Source organism: Polyodon spathula, chromosome 27, assembly GCF_017654505.1.
Source record: "Polyodon spathula isolate WHYD16114869_AA chromosome 27, ASM1765450v1, whole genome shotgun sequence".
Lineage (NCBI taxonomy): Eukaryota > Metazoa > Chordata > Actinopteri > Acipenseriformes > Polyodontidae > Polyodon > Polyodon spathula.
In genome coordinates, this window is record NC_054560.1 from 5,994,553 (window position 1) to 6,013,307 (window position 18,755).

An 18,755-nucleotide genomic window follows, 5' to 3' on the forward strand; every position below is an offset into this window, starting at 1 on the left:
GTCAGTGGAGAGGGGGGTGTCAGTGGGGAGGGGGGTCGACCGTGGGGAGGGGGTCAGTGGAGGAGGGGGTGTCAGTGGGGAGGGGTTGTCAGTGGGGAGGGGGTTCAAGGAGAGGGTGGTGTCAGTGGGGAGGGGTTCCAGTGGGGGAGGGGTGTCAGTGGGGATGTGGTCAGTGGGGAGGGGGTTCAGTGGAGAGGGGGTGTCAGTGGAGAGGGGGTGTCAGTGGGGAGGGGTCACAGTGGGGAGGGGGTTCAGTGGGTCAGTGGGTTCAATGGAGAGGGGGGGTGTCAGTGGGGAGGGGGTTCAGTGGGGAGGGGGGTGTCAGTGGGGATGTCCGTCTTCAGTGGGGAGGGGGGTTGTCAGTGGGGAGGGGGGTCAGTGGGGAGGGGGGGTTGGTGCAGTGGGGATGTGGTTCAGTGGGGAGGTGGTTCAGTGGGGAGGGGGTTCAGTGGAGAGGGGGTGTCAGTGGGGAGGGGGGTGTCAGTGGGGAGGGGGTGTCAGTGGTACAGGGGGTGTCAGTGGGGAGGGGTTCAGTGGGGAGGGGGTTCAGTGGGGAGGGGTTCAGTGGAGGGGGGGGTCCCAGTGGGGAGGGGGTGGTTGTCAGTGGGGAGGGGGTTCAGTGGAGAGGGGGTAGTCCCACAGTGGGGAGGGTGTCAGTGGGTCAGGGGGGGTTCAGTCACCCTCCCCCAAGTCAGTGGGGAGGGGGTTCTCGGAGGGAGAGGGGGTGGTCAGTGGGGAGGGGTGTCAGTGGGGAGGGGGTTCAGTGGGGAGGGGGTTCAGTGGAGAGGGGGTTCAGTGGGGAGGGGGTCCCAGGGGGTGGGTCCCAAAGTCAGTGGGGAGGGGGTTTTCAGTGGAGAGGTCAGTGGGGAGGGGGTGTCAGTGGGGAGAGGGTTCAGTGGGGAGGGGGTTCAGTGGGGAGGGGGTTCAGTGGGGAGGGGGTGTCAGTGGGGAGAGGGTTCAGTGGGGAGGGGGTGTCAGTGGGGAGAGGGTTCAGTGGGGAGGGGGTGTCAGTGGGGAGAGGGTTCAGTGGGGAGGGGGTGTCAGTGGGGAGAGGGTTCAGTGGGGAGGGGGTGTCAGTGGGCAGGGGGTGTCAGTGGGGAGGGGGTGGGGAGGGGTTCAGTGGGGAGGGGGTCAGTGGGGAGGGGGTTTCAGTGGGGAGAGGGGGTGTCAGTGGGGAGGGGGTTCAGTGGGGAGGGGGGTCAGTGGGGAGGGGGTTCAGTGGGGAGGGGGTGTCAGTGGGGAGGGGGTTCAGTGGGGAGGGGGTTCAGTGGGGAGGGGGTTCAGTGGAGGAGGGGGTGTCAGTGGGGAGGGGGTTCAGTGGGGAGGGGGTTCAGGGAGAGTGGGGAGGGGGGTGTCAGTGGGGAGGGGGTTCAGTGGGGAGGGGTCAGTGGGGAGGGGGTCAGTGGGGAGGGGGTCAGTGGGGAGGGGGTGTCAGTGGGGAGGGGGTGTCAGTGGGGAGGGGGTGTCAGTGGGGAGGGGTGTCAGTGGGGAGGGGGTTCAGTGGGGAGGGGGGGTCAGTGGGGAGGGGTGTCAGTGGGGAGGGGGTTCAGTGGGGAGGGGGTGTCATGGGGAGGGGGTTCAGGGAGAGGGGGTGTCAGTGGGAGAGGGGTGTCAGTGGGGAGGGGGTTCAGTGGGGAGGGGGTGTCAGTGGGGAGGGGGTCAGTGGGAGGGGGGGTTTCAGTGGGGAGGGGGGTGTCAGTGGGGAGGGGGTCAGTGGGGAGGGGGTTGTCAGTGGGGAGGGGGGGTTCAGTGGGGAGGGGGTGTTCAGTGGGGAGGGGGGTTCAGTGGGGAGGGGGTGTCAGTGGGGAGGGGGTGTTCAGTGGGGAGGGGGGGTCAGTGGGGGTGTCAGTGGGGGGGGGTCAGTGGGGGGGGTCAGGGGGTTCAGTGGGGAGGGGGTGTCAGTGGGGAGAGGGGGTTCAGTGGGGGGGGGGTGTCAGTGGGGAGGGGGTTCAGTGGGGAGAGGGGTGGGGAGGGGGTCAGTGGGGAGAGGGTTCAGTGGGGAGGGGGTGTCAGTGGGGAGAGGGTTCAGTGGGGAGGGGGTTTCAGTGGGGAGGCAGTGGGGAGGGGGTTCAGGGGGAGGGGGTGTCAGTGGGGAGGTCCGCACCCTCTCCCTCAGCTGTTTGTTTTACACAGCAGCGTTTCAATCTCCCTCCAGCTCTTCGTGTGTTATCCAGCACAGAAAGATAAAAACGCCGCGACTTCTGAACACAGCGAGGTCAGGCCACACGCCCTGCCCGCGTTTCAATACGATCGATTCCAATAATATTAATAACAATACATCATACATGCTTACAAAGCGCATTAAACCCGTAATAAACCTGCCCTCCGCACTGGCACTTTCAGAGGAGGGAAGTCGAGCCTCATTTTAAGCAACCCACCCCCATAAAGATGCAGCCTAACAAGGCTTTATAAAGGCCAGCATCCACTAAATTATAGTACCGCCACTTTGCATTGCATTTATGCCGGACTGTATCTATTTACTGAAGCTATCCGCATTCAATTACTCGGCGTGTCTCATTAATACGCGTCCCTACATTCAGTAACCCTACTTTAATCAGGCGTACACAGCATGCGTAATCTTTTTGTTAAACGGGGAGGCGAATGGATAAGGGAATGGAGCTCTGTAGCATGTACCAGAAAACAGAAAATAACAGTCTGACTTTCTCCAGTTTGTTTATTTTTTAATTTTTTTGCACACTGGCTTCGTGCACTGCGCTCGGCTCTGAGCCGAGAATAAATAGCGTGTGTCTCTTTAAGAGCTGCCTCCTCCGTCTCGCCCGCGGCGGGCGTGCCACTCCATTCCTGGAACAGCGGCAGGGAAAAAAAAAAAAAAAAAATCCAGCAGCCGGTCTGTTTCAAGTCCCCCCAATAGAAACTGTGCCTGACTTGTGGCCAATGCTTTGGGATGTAAAAAAAAAAAAAAAAAAAAAAAAAAAACCAAAGGGTAGCTATGGAGATAGAGCGCTTTCCTGGGTTCTTTCTTTGACAGGTGTTGAGTGTGCGGAAAAGTCTGAAAACACAAGCGAGTATGTATGCCAAAGGGAAAGGATCCACAGTGCCGTCTGACAACCAGGCACGGGAGAAGTAAGTGCGATGCATTGTTACCTGCGTGGACTCCATTATTAAAGACGGGTGCGTGTGCGTGGGCTCCCTGTGCCTCTGCAGCGACTCGGCGTCCACTTTATTGTGCAGCCCGTGTATTTGCATATACTTGATTGTGTGTGTGTGTGTGTGTGTGTGTATGTATAATATATAATATATATATATAGAAAGGGTTTGCCGCTGGTGTTTAATTGTCCTGCTAGAGTCGGACAGAGAACCCGGAGCTGGACCGCTGAAAATCCTTTTTGAAATGCTTTATGTATTTTTTGAATGTTATTTTGTACCTGCTTGCATGTTGGAGACGCTGCCTGTTAGTTTTTTTGTGCTCGTGTTGGGCTGTGTGTGCAGGGCGCCTCTGGGTGTTGTACCCTGGGTTCGAGTGGGTTGTTTCTGTGTGTTTGCTATAGCAAGTTGTCAGGCAGTGGGATTAAGCAAAAGCTCAGCGCGTGCTTGTGCGAGTGTGCTGGGGGGTTTTGTGTGTGTTCTTTTTTTTTTTGGGGGGGGGGGGGGGGGGGTAATGTTTTATAAACGGAGGGATCTATTTTAAACAGTTTGGGTTCGTATTTAATGAGATGCAGACAATGATGCGGTTTTATTTGAATGTGTCTGTGTTTTAACGCTGGGCTGGCTGTGTGTTGCGCTGGATCTCGTTTTCCTGAGCCGGTGTGTAGTGTCCTGTTCTTTGCATTGCGTGTTAATGTGTCTGTGTTTTAACGCTGGGCTGGCTGTGTGTTGCGCTGGATCTCGTTTTCCTGAGCCGGTGTGTAGTGTCCTGTTCTTTGCATTGCGTGTTAATGTGTCTGTGTTTTAACGCTGGGCTGGCTGCATGTTGCGCTGGATCTCGTTTTCCTGAGCCGGTGGATCGTGTCCTGTTCTTTGCATTGCGTGTTAATGTGTCTGTGTTTTAACGCTGGGCTGGCTGTGTGTTGCGCTGGATCTCGTTTTCCTGAGCCGGTGGATCGTGTCCTGTTCTTTGCATTGCGTGTTAATGTGTCTGTGTTTTAACGCTGGGCTGGCTGTGTGTTGCGCTGGATCTCGTTTTCCTGAGCCGGTGGATCGTGTCCTGTTCTTTGCATTGCGTGTTAATGTGTCTGTGTTTTAACGCTGGGCTGGCTGTGTGTTGCGCTGGATCTCGTTTTCCTGAGCCGGTGTGTAGTGTCCTGTTCTTTGCATTGCGTGTTAATGTGTCTGTGTTTTAACGCTGGGCTGGCTGTGTGTTGCGCTGGATCTCGTTTTCCTGAGCCGGTGTGTAGTGTCCTGTTCTTTGCATTGCGTGTTAATGTGTCTGTGTTTTAACGCTGGGCTGGCTGTGTGTTGCGCTGGATCTCGTTTTCCTGAGCCGGTGTGTAGTGTCCTGTTCTTTGCATTGCGTGTTAATGTGTCTGTGTTTTAACGCTGGGCTGGCTGCATGTTGCGCTGGATCTCGTTTTCCTGAGCCGGTGTGTAGTGTCCTGTTCTTTGCATTGCGTGTTAATGTGTCTGTGTTTTAACGCTGGGCTGGCTGTGTGTTGCGCTGGATCTCGTTTTCCTGAGCCGGTGTGTAGTGTCCTGTTCTTTGCATTGCGTGTTAATGTGTCTGTGTTTTAACGCTGGGCTGGCTGTGTGTTGCGCTGGATCTCGTTTTCCTGAGCCGGTGGATCGTGTCCTGTTCTTTGCATTGCGTGTTAATGTGTCTGTGTTTTAACGCTGGGCTGGCTGTGTGTTGCGCTGGATCTCGTTTTCCTGAGCCGGTGTGTCGTGTCCTGTTCTTTGCATTGCGTGTTAATGTGTCTGTGTTTTAACGCTGGGCTGGCTGTGTGTTGCGCTGGATCTCGTTTTCCTGAGCCGGTGGATCGTGTCCTGTTCTTTGCATTGCGTGTTAATGTGTCTGTGTTTTAACGCTGGGCTGGCTGTGTGTTGCGCTGGATCTCGTTTTCCTGAGCCGGTGGATCGTGTCCTGTTCTTTGCATTGCGTGTTAATGTGTCTGTGTTTTAACGCTGGGCTGGCTGTGTGTTGCGCTGGATCTCGTTTTCCTGAGCCGGTGGATCGTGTCCTGTTCTTTGCATTGCGTGTTAATGTGTCTGTGTTTTAACGCTGGGCTGGCTGTGTGTTGCGCTGGATCTCGTTTTCCTGAGCCGGTGTGTAGTGTCCTGTTCTTTGCATTGCGTGTTAATGTGTCTGTGTTTTAACGCTGGGCTGGCTGCGTGTTGCGCTGGATCTCGTTTTCCTGAGCCGGTGGATCGTGTCCTGTTCTTTGCATTGCGTGTTAATGTGTCTGTGTTTTAACGCTGGGCTGGCTGCGTGTTGCGCTGGATCTCGTTTTCCTGAGCCGGTGTGTAGTGTCCTGTTCTTTGCATTGCGTGTTAATGTGTCTGTGTTTTAACGCTGGGCTGGCTGCGTGTTGCGCTGGATCTCGTTTTCCTGAGCCGGTGGATCGTGTCCTGTTCTTTGCATTGCGTGTTAATGTGTCTGTGTTTTAACGCTGGGCTGGCTGTGTGTTGCGCTGGATCTCGTTTTCCTGAGCCGGTGTGTAGTGTCCTGTTCTTTGCATTGCGTGTTAATGTGTCTGTGTTTTAACGCTGGGCTGGCTGCGTGTTGCGCTGGATCTCGTTTTCCTGAGCCGGTGTGTCGTGTCCTGTTCTTTGCATTGCGTGTTAATGTGTCTGTGTTTTAACGCTGGGCTGGCTGCGTGTTGCGCTGGATCTCGTTTTCCTGAGCCGGTGTGTAGTGTCCTGTTCTTTGCATTGCGTGTTAATGTGTCTGTGTTTTAACGCTGGGCTGGCTGTGTGTTGCGCTGGATCTCGTTTTCCTGAGCCGGTGTGTAGTGTCCTGTTCTTTGCATTGCGTGTTAATGTGTCTGTGTTTTAACGCTGGGCTGGCTGCGTGTTGCGCTGGATCTCGTTTTCCTGAGCCGGTGGATCGTGTCCTGTTCTTTGCATTGCGTGTTAATGTGTCTGTGTTTTAACGCTGGGCTGGCTGCGTGTTGCGCTGGATCTCGTTTTCCTGAGCCGGTGGATCGTGTCCTGTTCTTTGCATTGCGTGTTAATGTGTCTGTGTTTTAACGCTGGGCTGGCTGCGTGTTGCGCTGGATCTCGTTTTCCTGAGCCGGTGTGTCGTGTCCTGTTCTTTGCATTGCGTGTTAATGTGTCTGTGTTTTAACGCTGGGCTGGCTGCATGTTGCGCTGGATCTCGTTTTCCTGAGCCGGTGTGTAGTGTCCTGTTCTTTGCATTGCGTGTTAATGTGTCTGTGTTTTAACGCTGGGCTGGCTGCATGTTGCGCTGGATCTCGTTTTCCTGAGCCGGTGTGTAGTGTCCTGTTCTTTGCATTGCGTGTTAATGTGTCTGTGTTTTAACGCTGGGCTGGCTGCATGTTGCGCTGGATCTCGTTTTCCTGAGCCGGTGTGTCGTGTCCTGTTCTTTGCATTGCGTGTTAATGTGTCTGTGTTTTAACGCTGGGCTGGCTGCATGTTGCGCTGGATCTCGTTTTCCTGAGCCGGTGTGTCGTGTCCTGTTCTTTGCATTGCGTGTTAATGTGTCTGTGTTTTAACGCTGGGCTGGCTGTGTGTTGCGCTGGATCTCGTTTTCCTGAGCCGGTGGATCGTGTCCTGTTCTTTGCATTGCGTGTTAATGTGTCTGTGTTTTAACGCTGGGCTGGCTGTGTGTTGCGCTGGATCTCGTTTTCCTGAGCCGGTGGATCGTGTCCTGTTCTTTGCATTGCGTGTTAATGTGTCTGTGTTTTAACGCTGGGCTGGCTGCGTGTTGCGCTGGATCTCGTTTTCCTGAGCCGGTGTGTAGTGTCCTGTTCTTTGCATTGCGTGTTAATGTGTCTGTGTTTTAACGCTGGGCTGGCTGTGTGTTGCGCTGGATCTCGTTTTCCTGAGCCGGTGGATCGTGTCCTGTTCTTTGCATTGCGTGTTAATGTGTCTGTGTTTTAACGCTGGGCTGGCTGTGTGTTGCGCTGGATCTCGTTTTCCTGAGCCGGTGGATCGTGTCCTGTTCTTTGCATTGCGTGTTAATGTGTCTGTGTTTTAACGCTGGGCTGGCTGTGTGTTGCGCTGGATCTCGTTTTCCTGAGCCGGTGTGTAGTGTCCTGTTCTTTGCATTGCGTGTTAATGTGTCTGTGTTTTAACGCTGGGCTGGCTGTGTGTTGCGCTGGATCTCGTTTTCCTGAGCCGGTGGATCGTGTCCTGTTCTTTGCATTGCGTGTTAATGTGTCTGTGTTTTAACGCTGGGCTGGCTGTGTGTTGCGCTGGATCTCGTTTTCCTGAGCCGGTGGATAGTGTCCTGTTCTTTGTATTGCGCGGGGGCTCGTCTCCTCTCTCAACTTTTATCGTGGCGCTCGGCGAGAGCATTCAGGGTTTTTACCCGGTGTTTTAAATTTGCTTACATTGTGTTCGCGAAACCACAGTAAAAAGTACATAAAACGTCTCACGCTGCATCTTTAAATACTATAAGTGCGTTCATTCAATGTGTACAATTCAATTGTTTAACATGGGCAGGCAGGCATGGTGTGTGTGGGCTTCGATCAGTCTCCTGATGAAGTCTGGGCATCTGTTTTATAAAGGTGTTTCTGCTTTTTTTTTTAATATAATAATTGTATTAGTTGTACGCGTTCGTTTTGTTTGTTAAGCCAGCCCTTGCCAGTGATATAGCCGCTGGTATTTAGTTTATCACTTGCAGGCCGGGCTGTATTTAAACCCGTTCGGGTCGAGGTGCTGCTGAACTCGCAGTTTTGTTAAACTCGTTCTGGCTGTGGAAGCGTGTTGCCCCCTCCCCGCTTGCAGGGCTGCTGTCCCGGGCAGTGCAGTCAGAGGCATGCGGTTTATTAGTGTAATTGTTGTGTTTTTTCTACTCAGAGCAGTGTTCAGTTTAGGGTGATTGCGCAGATCTCCAAATCCATCAAGTTAAACGCACGATTTCAAATCTGCAGCCCAGCGACGCGCACGCATTGTACTGGTGAAAACACGGACCCCCGGGTCAGCAGAATGCAATCTGGACAAGGGTTCAAACAGGAATTATATGATATCAACGAGACAGCGGGGCTACCAGGCCTGGTAATTTACTGACTTTGTTTTACCACGTAATCTGTACACAATAATAATAATAATAATAATAATCTCCAAGTTTTATCACAAAAAGCACAAGGTCGTGCGAGGATCTCGGTGTTGTCTTGCAGGCGCGTTTTGTGAGTGAAGCTGTGATAAACCGCTAAAATGTATCTTTGCTTTAAATAGTGTTGCTGTATTCGATCGACACGCTTCCCATAGAAAGTGCTCCGTTGTTTCACAATGTTCGTGTTTTATGTGAACCTGGGATGCATTTCAGTATAATACTGTGATGTGTTGATAGTGGAGAGATTGTAAATGAATGGCGTGCCTCTCTTAGGGTGACTAGACGTGCAGTGAATGAATACTGGTAGGTGAATTCCGCACAGCGCGCTCTGAGACACGCTAACATCGATAATGCAGCGTTTTAAAATATTCACCCCCTCCACGTGTAAAGCCACTTGTTACTGAAGCTTAGCATTCCACCTCCTGTTTGTATCAGAGTGAAGTTAGTTTCGTTTTGCAATGCAAAAAATTCAAATGTTTTTGAAAGTATTATGAAACCGTATTGCATTGTAATTCAGACGCGGTGTGTGTTACAGCGTGTTTAAATTCTGCATTATAGGATGCTTTAACAAAACCAGTCCTGTATATAGCCGTGTTGCGGGCTCTGCTAAACTGTAGATTAGCCTTCGCTGCAGGTCTTGTACAATCACCTCTTTTAGTGTGTTGGTTCAGCCCTGAATGGTGTAACTGCATTAAGAATGGTGTAACTGAATGGTGTAACTGAATTTCATTTCTGTGGAATCCACACTGCACATTCTAATTCTAACCCTAGAATGGATTTAGTGGAATCTTAGCCTGTTCAAGTTCTAAGAGTCATTTACAGTACTTTCCAAATGGAACTGTTCCTGCTGCTTCAACCCATATGTGGAACTGCTGTTTTTATGATTCTAATAATCAAATGCTCCCTGTGTTATAAACATGTTACTTACAGAGCCTAAATTCAATGAGGGTTCACTAGACTTCATGGAACTTCTTCCTCACAGAGTTCTAGCCCCACGTTGTCTTGTAATTGCAACAGTGTGCGGGTTAATCTGTAAATTAGCACTAATTATCCTTGGAATCGAATGAGAAATTGAAACATAACCCAATTCTACACTCGCAAACGGAACCAGCATTTGCTGTTGAGGTAGCCCTGCGCTAATCGTGTAGAAAGTCTTTCAAAGCTGATGAGCTCCTGACTGACTCTGCTGTTTCTAGTAACGCAGGATACCCGTTGGGCTCCCACAGCGAGCTAGGAGCAAGTAAACAAACTGAACTGCCAACCAGGCGCTCCGACTGTGGGGAAAGCAGACGCCAGTCTGTTTTGTTTTGCTGTAAAACAGTGTAGTTGCTATCGCTGGGTCTCGGCCTCCGTGCCAGTCCAGATCCTCGGGGTGACGGGATAGCCCTGAGCCCGCGCTGAATCGAGTGGCACACCCCTTACTCAAAACGACAAATACGAAGGTGAGACGAGAAGAGGCACAGCCGAGCTCTGAATTGCAAAGTGCACTGTTGAAGGGGCTGAGTTTTTACCAGCGCACTCCTAGAGGCTGGATCCTGGCACAGGCTTCCAGTGATTAACTGAGTTGCAAAACTAGATCTGCTCCCACTGCATGTTGCTGAAAGGCTCACACGATTTGCTAGCCGATCTAGTTTTGCGATGTGCAATGCCAGCTCTGTGTGAGTGTGTGTGTGTGAGTGTGTGTGTGTGTGTGTGTGTGTGTGTGTAGTAAGATGCTGCAAAACTCTTTCACTGGTTTAGATTGTGATGTCAGGGCAAGGCTGGGGCTGATACAGTGGTGTTATAAACACACACACACACACACAGAGCGCTCGGGCAATTAGGAATTGAATTATAATTAATGTACAGTATATACATTCTGAGGCAGTGTATGTAAAGGCTTGGAGCATTGTAAATAATAATAATCTTTTTATTTTTATATGGCGCCTTTCATAGTGGAGCACCATCACAAAGCGCTTTGCAAGATACGAGACTAGGGTGTGTGAGAGTCACTTACAACAGCGTCGCACCCCAAAGACGCAGCACAAGGAGGTTCAGTGACTCGCTCGGGGTCACACAGCGAGTCAGTGGCTGAGCCAGGATTTGAACCTCCTGGTTACAAGCCTGTTTCTTTAACGACTGGACCACACAATCTCCGATAATGTGCACTCGCACACGCACACGCAGCCTCTGGGAATGGGGTGCTTCCCAAGCCCTGGCGTGCAGTCTCTCTGTGTGCAACGACAAACACTGCATGTGTTATTATTGTGTTTAATGTGCAAAACATCAGGGTAGATCCTAACTGAATTACTTAAACAGTAGGGGCTGTTTCGATGCGCTGTCCTTCAGATCAGTCGGAAAGACTCCAGTATCTGCTGGCTGCCCTTGGCTCATTGCATGGCTCATGTAGTAGGGAAAACCCAGCGCACTGGCTCTCAAGACCCAGTCGCTGCTGGCTACACCGTGCTTCTGGCTGGCCAATGTGAGAGACAGCAGTGAGGCGCAGCAATCCAAATGCAAGCCAGCAGCTGGACCAGGGCACTGAAAGGGGCTGGTAAGCTGTATAGAAGTCGCCTTTAGCAACATGACTGCCTGAAGGGCTACAGTGCAGAGGATAGGCAGGGCTGATAACCCCCTCCTGCTGCACGTAGAAACAGGGTCGTGGCTGTTTGGTTGCAGAGTGAAAATGGTGTCAAACTGAAAGTGGAAGTCGGTACCACAGCTGCTGTTAGCCTTTGATGCATAATGCTTTGGAACAATCTTTTTAGTTTCGTTACATGTTTAGAAATTTACAAACGCGTGTGTTCTGAGTTGTTGTCAGCACACGCACAGTTATCTTCTCTTAGCAGAGGGATGGTAACTTTAATAAAGCACAAGGCTCTGGACCAGCCTTTTGCTTTCCCTGTCATCAGTGTAAAGATCTGCAGCCCGTGACTGGCAGTGGGAGTGTGCTTAATTTGTAAAACACTGCGGTTCTTTTCAATAAGCAAACCCCGTCCTTTTAAAGTAGAAATGCTTGATTAGTTAATAATTGCCTGCGCACACTTGCACAAATACCAGCCTGGTGAATTATAGAATGGGTGTCTTTGAAAGAGCAGGCATGAACCTTGACAAAAACATCACTCCATTCTATAACCTCTCCCTCCTGGACACTCACACACATTATTAAATACAAACCCTTAAACGCTGCCGACTCTCGCTTTGAATTATTCAAATGAGTAAAAGATAATAGCTGACAATCAGTGCATAAGACTTTTTTTTTTTTTTAAATAACTTTCTTCTTCGGTCCCTTTTTATGTTTTAAAGAGTGTGCTGGTTGTGTGCCTCTGGCAGTGTGTCAGATACTGTAGCTGCACAGAAAGTTTTGAGGATTGCCTGTGATGTGGGGACCCACGGCAGATAAACTGGGTGTCAATCACAGGGCAGCCAGGCTTCTATAACACGCACATGCTGCAAACTGGAGCTGTCGACTCAGCCTGTCCTAGTGGGTAAACTCGGCTCTTGGGTGAGCCAGGCTGGGCAGTGGCATGTTAGGCTTGGAGGGTGTGCAGTAGACCCTGGTGCAAGCCTGTGGGTTCAAGGTTATTCCGAAGAGACCCTGCCCATCGTTCAGTGCACCTGAGGCTCTTTATATAATCCACTGGGATATGCCTTGGCTTTAACCCTTAAATGCAGTGCATGGTAATCTGTGATTGGCTGTCTGCGGGGAAGCTGGATGGGAGTTGAAGTTCTCGGATGTTCTGGAAAGTGGAAGTTGGGAGCCAGACTAGCGCAGCTGTACCTGTGTTGGAGGGAATGTAAACGCTGCAGGGAGCTTGGGGCTGTGGTTATGTGCCGAGGCTTGATGTTTGACTTCTGAAGCTGATGACGTTTAGATAAACACAAGCAGCCGTGACGCTCCTATGCAAATTCTATAAAGATGCAGCAGTTGCTCGATTTTAATCGGCTATGGCTTTAATCTCTCCAGGCGTGTCTCTGTGTCAGAGAGCTCTTCCATAACCCCAACACGAGGACATGATTCGGCAGCATCTCTGTGTTTCAAAACAATCAGATAGAGACCACTCTGCAGTGCCTATTAGCTGTCTGACGTGGGGTCACTAGACGACGGAGGGGGGGGCTCTGTTTTGTAAATTTGAAACCCCTCTAAGGTTATTGAGATTAAAAACTAAATTATTTACAATAACCCCCCCCCCCCCACACACACACACACACACACCTGATTAGATTAACTGGTGGTCTGTGAATATTTTTGAATCCAAATGCCATATTCTCTCTCATTTTCTCTGCCTCCCAGTCTTAACCGATCAGATTTCAAGCCCCCCTGATTATTTTTAGCAGGCTTCTGGAATTCACTCCATGTAGCCAATCAGATCCCTCCTCCTAGCTTCCGGAACCCCCTTCACACTGCCTTCAGCGAGCAGCCAATCGTGTTGCACGATCAGAGACAGAACTATGGCAAGCATTCCTAGTGCTCCAGTTAGATTTTGTTTTGTTTTTTTAAGCTGGGTTGTATTTCAGTATTGAACGCTGATTCTAGAAAGATTCAATATTGGAAGGTATATTATTTGGTGGGGCTTGGAGTTTTTTTTTTTTTTTTCCTCGAGTTAAGCTTCACAACATTTCAATATTGCTGTATGGTCTGTACCTTTCTCAAGGGAATATGTGTTTTGAAACAAACAGTGGGTATTAATAGGAGGCATAGCAACTATTTAAATCTGTCTGACTATCTGTGTTGAAATCAAGCTTTCATTGCAATGCCGTTTTCCCCCATTCTAGGTTATAAAATAACGCTGATTAGCCCCAGTGTGTAGAGATAACAATCTGAGGAGTGTCTTATTAAACTCCTCTAAAACCAGGAATGGATTTAAACAGCTATGCAATGGGGGGCTTTTTCCCCCCCGACTCCTCTACTTCTGTGTATATATTCTGATAGCAGTTTTGCATTGCGAGTTGTAAGCCTCAGTCAGCTTTGCAGCTTCATGCTCAGAAGCAGTCTGTGGCCGTCGACCTGAATCCATCCTCTGTCCTGAAAGTAATTATCCAGGACACCAGGGGTATGGCTCGCTTGTGGCTTCCAATCAGTTCTAATTCAAAGAAGAGTGCAGCCTGATCTGAACACCCCCTGCCTGCCTGCGAGTCCCGGGCCCCTCTCAAGCAGAGTCCAATGCCTATCCGTTGGCAGTGTAGTGGGCAGTTTGCTAATCTGCTTGTGTTTCCCGCTTTCTTGCAGGTTAGCGCTGTACGTGTACGAGTATTTACTGCATGTGGGGGCACAGAAATCTGCACAGACTTTCCTGTCGGAGGTAAGTGATTCCAGTCCTCAAATCTCGGTCTTTAACCCTTTCAGTCCCGGATGTTGACACACGCCGTCATTGGAACCTCGCAGCACACCGCGCTCCCAGTCTGAGGTCGTGTAGAAAAGATATTTAAATACTTGCATGTCCTGTCCATGTGTACTCAGTAACGCGGTTTATTCTTCAGCTTGACACACATAAGACTGAAAGGGTTAATTGTGTTGTTTTATTTAACTGTATGCATTTTACTGGACTGCAATTTCAATAGTGTTTCCAGACCATGCCTTTTAAAGTTCTCTCCCATTGACGTCGTTCTTCCTCGCTGTGCCAGAAAGAGACACGTTCTCAGTGACCACCCCCCCCCCCCCATCTCCCCCGGCCAGTGGAAATGCGTTTTGTATTAACAGCTCCAGAGTCTGTGTGTCGGGGTGTTTTCCATTTCACACAACAGTAAGAAACTGTACAGTACGTGGATCCCTGAGGGGCTTGCCTGGTAAAAGCACAGCCGTGTGGTGTGCAGGGTGAGTCGTGCAGTCAGGGGAGCGCAGGTTAACGTCCTGGCTGTGCCAAGTTGCTGGTCTTCACTATCAGAGGGAGCGTGGCATTGGCTCTGGCGCTCCCGTGGGTTAGGGAAGCAAAACCACCGGGGACTGTGTCTCTTCCTCGTGCTGCAATGGAGCCTGCCAGCCCAGTGAGCCCTGAGCGGACACCTGCAGGGCTGGCCTCTGTCGGAGGACGCCCGCCGAACCTTCATTTCTCCTGACCAGCTGTGCAGGGAATAGCTGGCAAGGACATTCAAAAACTGGGGAGGAAATGGCATCCATAACCCTTAGAAATGCAGCCTGCAGTATAGGAGGTTCTGAGTGGCCACTTCAGTGTGCGTGTGTCTCTACAGTTGTCTTCTAAAACCAATTAACCCATGTAATGCCCATTGCCATCTTCTGTTGCAAGCAGAGCACCAGAGCCAATGTTTTCAATGCATTGGGTCAGGTTCTAGATGCATAGAAACAGCAGCTTTTGTCCATAGAAAACTCCTTGGGCATTACAGAGCTGAACTGGGTTCAAATGCAATGCAATTGATGCGAGTATCTTTGAATGGATTTGCATTTAATTCGCATTTTAACAAAATGTCTGAATAAATAGATGGAGTAGGTCTTGAGATGTTTCCAGTAATCGGAATGCAAACAGATTCTCTTACTGCCTGGCTTCTGGTTGTGTTCGTAAGGCTCACTGATTGATTGTGCGTGTGCGTGTGCGTGTGTGCGTGTGTGTGTGTGTGTGTTTTCCTCCCCAGTAGACTTGCATTACCTCAGGTCTGTCTATTAAAATGAACCCCCCCTGATTGCTTAATTGCTTAATGAGAGCTGTCAGCTTCACAGCGGCCGAGCCTCCATGAGATCAATCTTGGAGTGGATCAGGAAGGCCAGAGTTCCACTGATCTAAGGCAGCGGTTGAGCGGGATGTATTTATTTATTTTTCCTCTCTTCTTGCAGATCCGATGGGAGAAGAATATCACGTTAGGCGAGCCGCCTGGATTTTTACACTCCTGGTGGTGGTAAGTGTGGATCGAAATTTAAAACTCTTAAAAGTCTGTGTAGAATAGGACATGCTGCAAGGTGCTGTACAAAACAAGCTAATATCCATCTACCACACGTCAGAGCGGCCAGGACAGCAAGTCCAGACCTTGAGCGGGTGACAGCCCTGCTTGTGTCCGACACATCGTTTTTGTAACAGGCAACAAATCAGAGAAGTCGGAACAGGACAGCTTATTTTAATGCGACGTTTCCGTCTGATGCAAAATCATCAATATCGGGGCTTCGTTCCTAAATTCGTACGTATTCCCCCCAGATAATGAGACGACCCCGGTGTGTGCTGCTCGGCCAGTCCCAGGGCGGTTCGGTCTGTCAGCAGCTGTGTGTCTGTGAGCAAGCCTTCTCTGTTGGGAGCATGTGGTCACCCCCCCCCACCCACAGCAGGACAGCAGCGCTGCTCCTCAAACAAAGAGCCCCCCGGTCCAGATGGCAGGAGACGGCCGCTGCACCTTTGTCTCTGAATCGGCTTTTGTTTGCGGGGAAAACCGAAAGGATTAACTCCTTGCATTCCAGGCCCCTTTGTGTCTGACAAGCAAACCCCTCTTGTCCCTTTTTGTTTGCTGCTGGAAGGCTGAATGGGGCCACAGGGAGGGAGGGAGGGAGGGAGGGAGGGAGGGGTCTGATCCCTGAAGTCAGGGGCTCACTGAACCTTGAAGTCTAGAATGAAGGGGGGGGGGGGGGGGGCTTTTCCTAACCTTGTTACCTCTTTTTTAAGATTGATAGGGTGGATCAGTAACCCATGTTTTATAACCCCGGTTCCCTACATCTCACTGGCAAAGCAGTCTCACCCTCGCAAGTGATTTTGCTGTGTTGTTTTTCTCTGTCTCCAGGTGAAGTAAATTGCTCCTCTACAACGATGTATAAACTCACTTCCTGTGCAGCAGGTATTAGAGCCCCCCTACTCACCCGAGCCTTAGTTCCATGTGCGGAATCCTGGAACTTTCCGTGTGCAGGAAGTAAATTTGATTTGAGATGGTGCCCGCGCTGCCTCCGGTCTCTGCCTGACAAATCTGCAGTCTCTTTATGGCTGTCTGATAGATGTGATTACGCAGCTCCCTCTGCTTGGGTTATTAGAAATGGATTTGGAGCTCGAGCACAGACCAGCCCGGAGAGACTGGGCAGGCAGCACTGGCACTGGGCTTTACCCGACAATGAGAAACCTGCAATCTATTAAACATCCACTAGCAAATAAAATAAACAAACTGAGCTCCTTAGTGAAAGATAAAAAACAAAAGAAGCATGTGGAAATCGTGTTACTTTAGCCTAAAGAAAGGGTGATGTACCTGTCTGTGAACATGCTGTTAACTGTGGGATGGACAGGTGTAGATAATGGCTAGAAGCCGTCACACTGAATTACTCTATTGAACACTATTGCTATGTTTTGCTGGTATATATTATTATGGTAAAACTGTGAAGTAAGCAGATGTTGTGGCTAGTGCCTTCAACGGGCAGAAGAGAATTGAATGAATTGTGAAGAAAGATATAAAATGATGTGATGTTAATATATATGTGTTCCCACTAGTCCTGCCAGACTCTGGACTCCACAGTGTATTCAGTCCTGCCAGACTCTGGACTCCACAGTGTATTCAGTCCTGCCAGACTCTGGACTCCACAGTGTATTCAGTCCTGCCAGACTCTGGACTCCACAGTGTATTCAGTCCTGCCAGACTCTGGACTCCACAGTGTATTCAGTCCTGACTCTCTTTCCTCTCGCAGTGTATTCTGGGACCTGTACTGCGCCGCGCCCGACCGACGAGAGACATGCGAGCATTCCAGTGAAGCCAAGGCCTTCCACGACTACGTGAGTACCAGTCCCGTCGCTAGGGGCGTGCCGCGCAGCGATCCAGGCAGTGGGCTTCTCTGTCACGTCTCTGTGGGTAGTGTTCTACCTGAGTTCGATTGCATGTCGCTGTGCGTGTTTCTGTCGAGGTGTTTGTACGCATCCTGCGCCAGTTCATTTTAGCGTCCAGTTTTAACACGACTGCAAGGCTGCAGCTCGGGGCATCTGAATAGCTGCTGGTTTGGCTCTGTGTTTACTGCCTCTGCTCTCTCTGCGGTTACTCTTGTTTCAGGTTGGTCTGGTAGAAGCCGCGGTCAGAGCGTGGTGTGGTCAGTGAAAATGGGCCTTTAGTTACCTGAAGTCATCTGTAGCAGGCTAATGGCAGGCCTAGCATTCCTGTAGTGACGGGGGTCTATCCGAATGGTGACATTGATGACACGTGTGATAGAACTAATGCATTGGTCATTAGGGGCAGCAGTAAGACTCCCATTGCATTGCGTAGTCGTTAGAAAGCAGATTCTGAATAGCTGGAATTCCTGTACTACAACCACGTTGATTTGCACCCCCCCCTCCCCTTGCTCTTTCGGAAGTCTTTGTCTGAAGTTCTCGTCCGAGGATTGATGATCTACTTCCCTTGACCCCTGAGCTGCTGTAAGTTCACAGGGTCAGTGCTGATCCGGCCAGAGTGACAGCTTGTAATTAATGAGCGGCTGTTAGGGGCTGGTTAGAGCCAAGCAGCCTGCAGTCTGACACACTGCACATTATCCAGCCTGCTTTTTATACCTGCAAACACCAGGGCTTCAGAACGGTGCACTCAGCGGTTCACATCTACTTGCAACCCAAGAAGTCAAACCCTAACCTCCAGAGGTGAGAGGCTGGTGCATTAACAGTACCCCGCTAGGCTGCCCAGTCCCTTTAAGATAGGACAGTGCTGTGCCTGGACTGTGGGTGTAAAGATACTGAGAGGGGAAAGCGCATGCTTTTAATAGAACTAAGGGTGAGACTTTTAGAAATAGTTCATGCAGATGGGACAGAAAGCCCAACAAAGCAAAGGATTTCTGTCACAACCCAGAAAAGCCTGGCTGTTTATTTACTTACACATCCCCTGGCCCCTCGCTGCTGCGGAGACAGTAAGGGGGGTGGAGAGGGGTGCTCAGGAGCTCTGGCTGGGTGTGGAGAGGGGCGCTCAGGAGCTCTGGCTGGGTGTGGAGAGGAGCGCTCAGGAGCTCTGGCTGGGTGTGGAGAGGGGCGCTCAGGAGCTCTGGCTGGGTGTGGAGAGGGGCGCTCAGGAGCTCTGGCTGGGTGTGGAGAGGGGCGCTCAGGAGCTCTGGCTGGGTGTGGAGAGGGGCGCTCAGGAGCTCTGGCTGGGGGTGGAGAGGGGCGCTCAGGAGCTCTGGCTGGGTGTGGAGAGGGGCGCTCAGGAGCTCTGGAAGGGGGTGGAGAGGGGCGCTCAGGAGCTCTGGCTGGGTGTGGAGAGGGGCGCTCAGGAGCTCTGGAAGGGGGTGGAGAGGGGTGCTCAGGAGCTGTGTAATCTGATCCCTGCTGCTGCTGCTACAGTGCTGAGCCCACCCAGGGACAGGGCTGTGCTGGTCTTCACAATCACTCATTCACAAAGCACACAGTCGCTCTCTTTACATCCGCTGTGCCGGGCTGTAGCAAGCAGACAGCTTTTGCAAGGCACAGGGAGACGTGGGTTCAAGGCCGTCAGCCTGAAGGAAGCAAAGAACATTGGAAATGCTGCAGCAATTCACCTGTTTGTTTGTTTGTTTGTTTTTTAATCATTGCAATCTGATCCTTTGTTTACCAGACATTTTTTTTTCTCGTTGTGGATGATTGGGATAATGGGAGAGGGGCTGGGGATTCTGCACAGATACCTTTATCAACAGACACCTAAAGTAAACTACCAGCCAGCAAAC

At 50.9% G+C, this 18,755-nt stretch overlaps 1 protein-coding gene across 3 annotated transcripts in view; it reads left to right on the forward strand.

Moving 5' to 3' along the window:
* Positions 1-2,884: 2,884 nt before the first annotated feature.
* The window catches only part of LOC121301491 (single-stranded DNA-binding protein 3-like), a 39,743-nt gene continuing 23,872 nt past the window's right edge, over positions 2,885-18,755 (forward strand). Inside the window, exons 1-4 of one of the 3 annotated variants that reach the window (XM_041230952.1) lie at positions 2,885-3,084; positions 13,404-13,476; positions 14,961-15,022; positions 16,776-16,860. In XM_041230952.1, coding sequence (XP_041086886.1) covers positions 3,029-3,084; positions 13,404-13,476; positions 14,961-15,022; positions 16,776-16,860 — 276 coding nt within the window. In that variant the 5' untranslated portion in view covers positions 2,885-3,028. Of the gene's footprint in view, positions 3,085-7,986; positions 8,137-13,403; positions 13,477-14,960; positions 15,023-16,775; positions 16,861-18,755 lie in introns of those variants that run through there. The other 2 variants (XM_041230950.1, XM_041230951.1) reach the window with 2 other exon arrangements.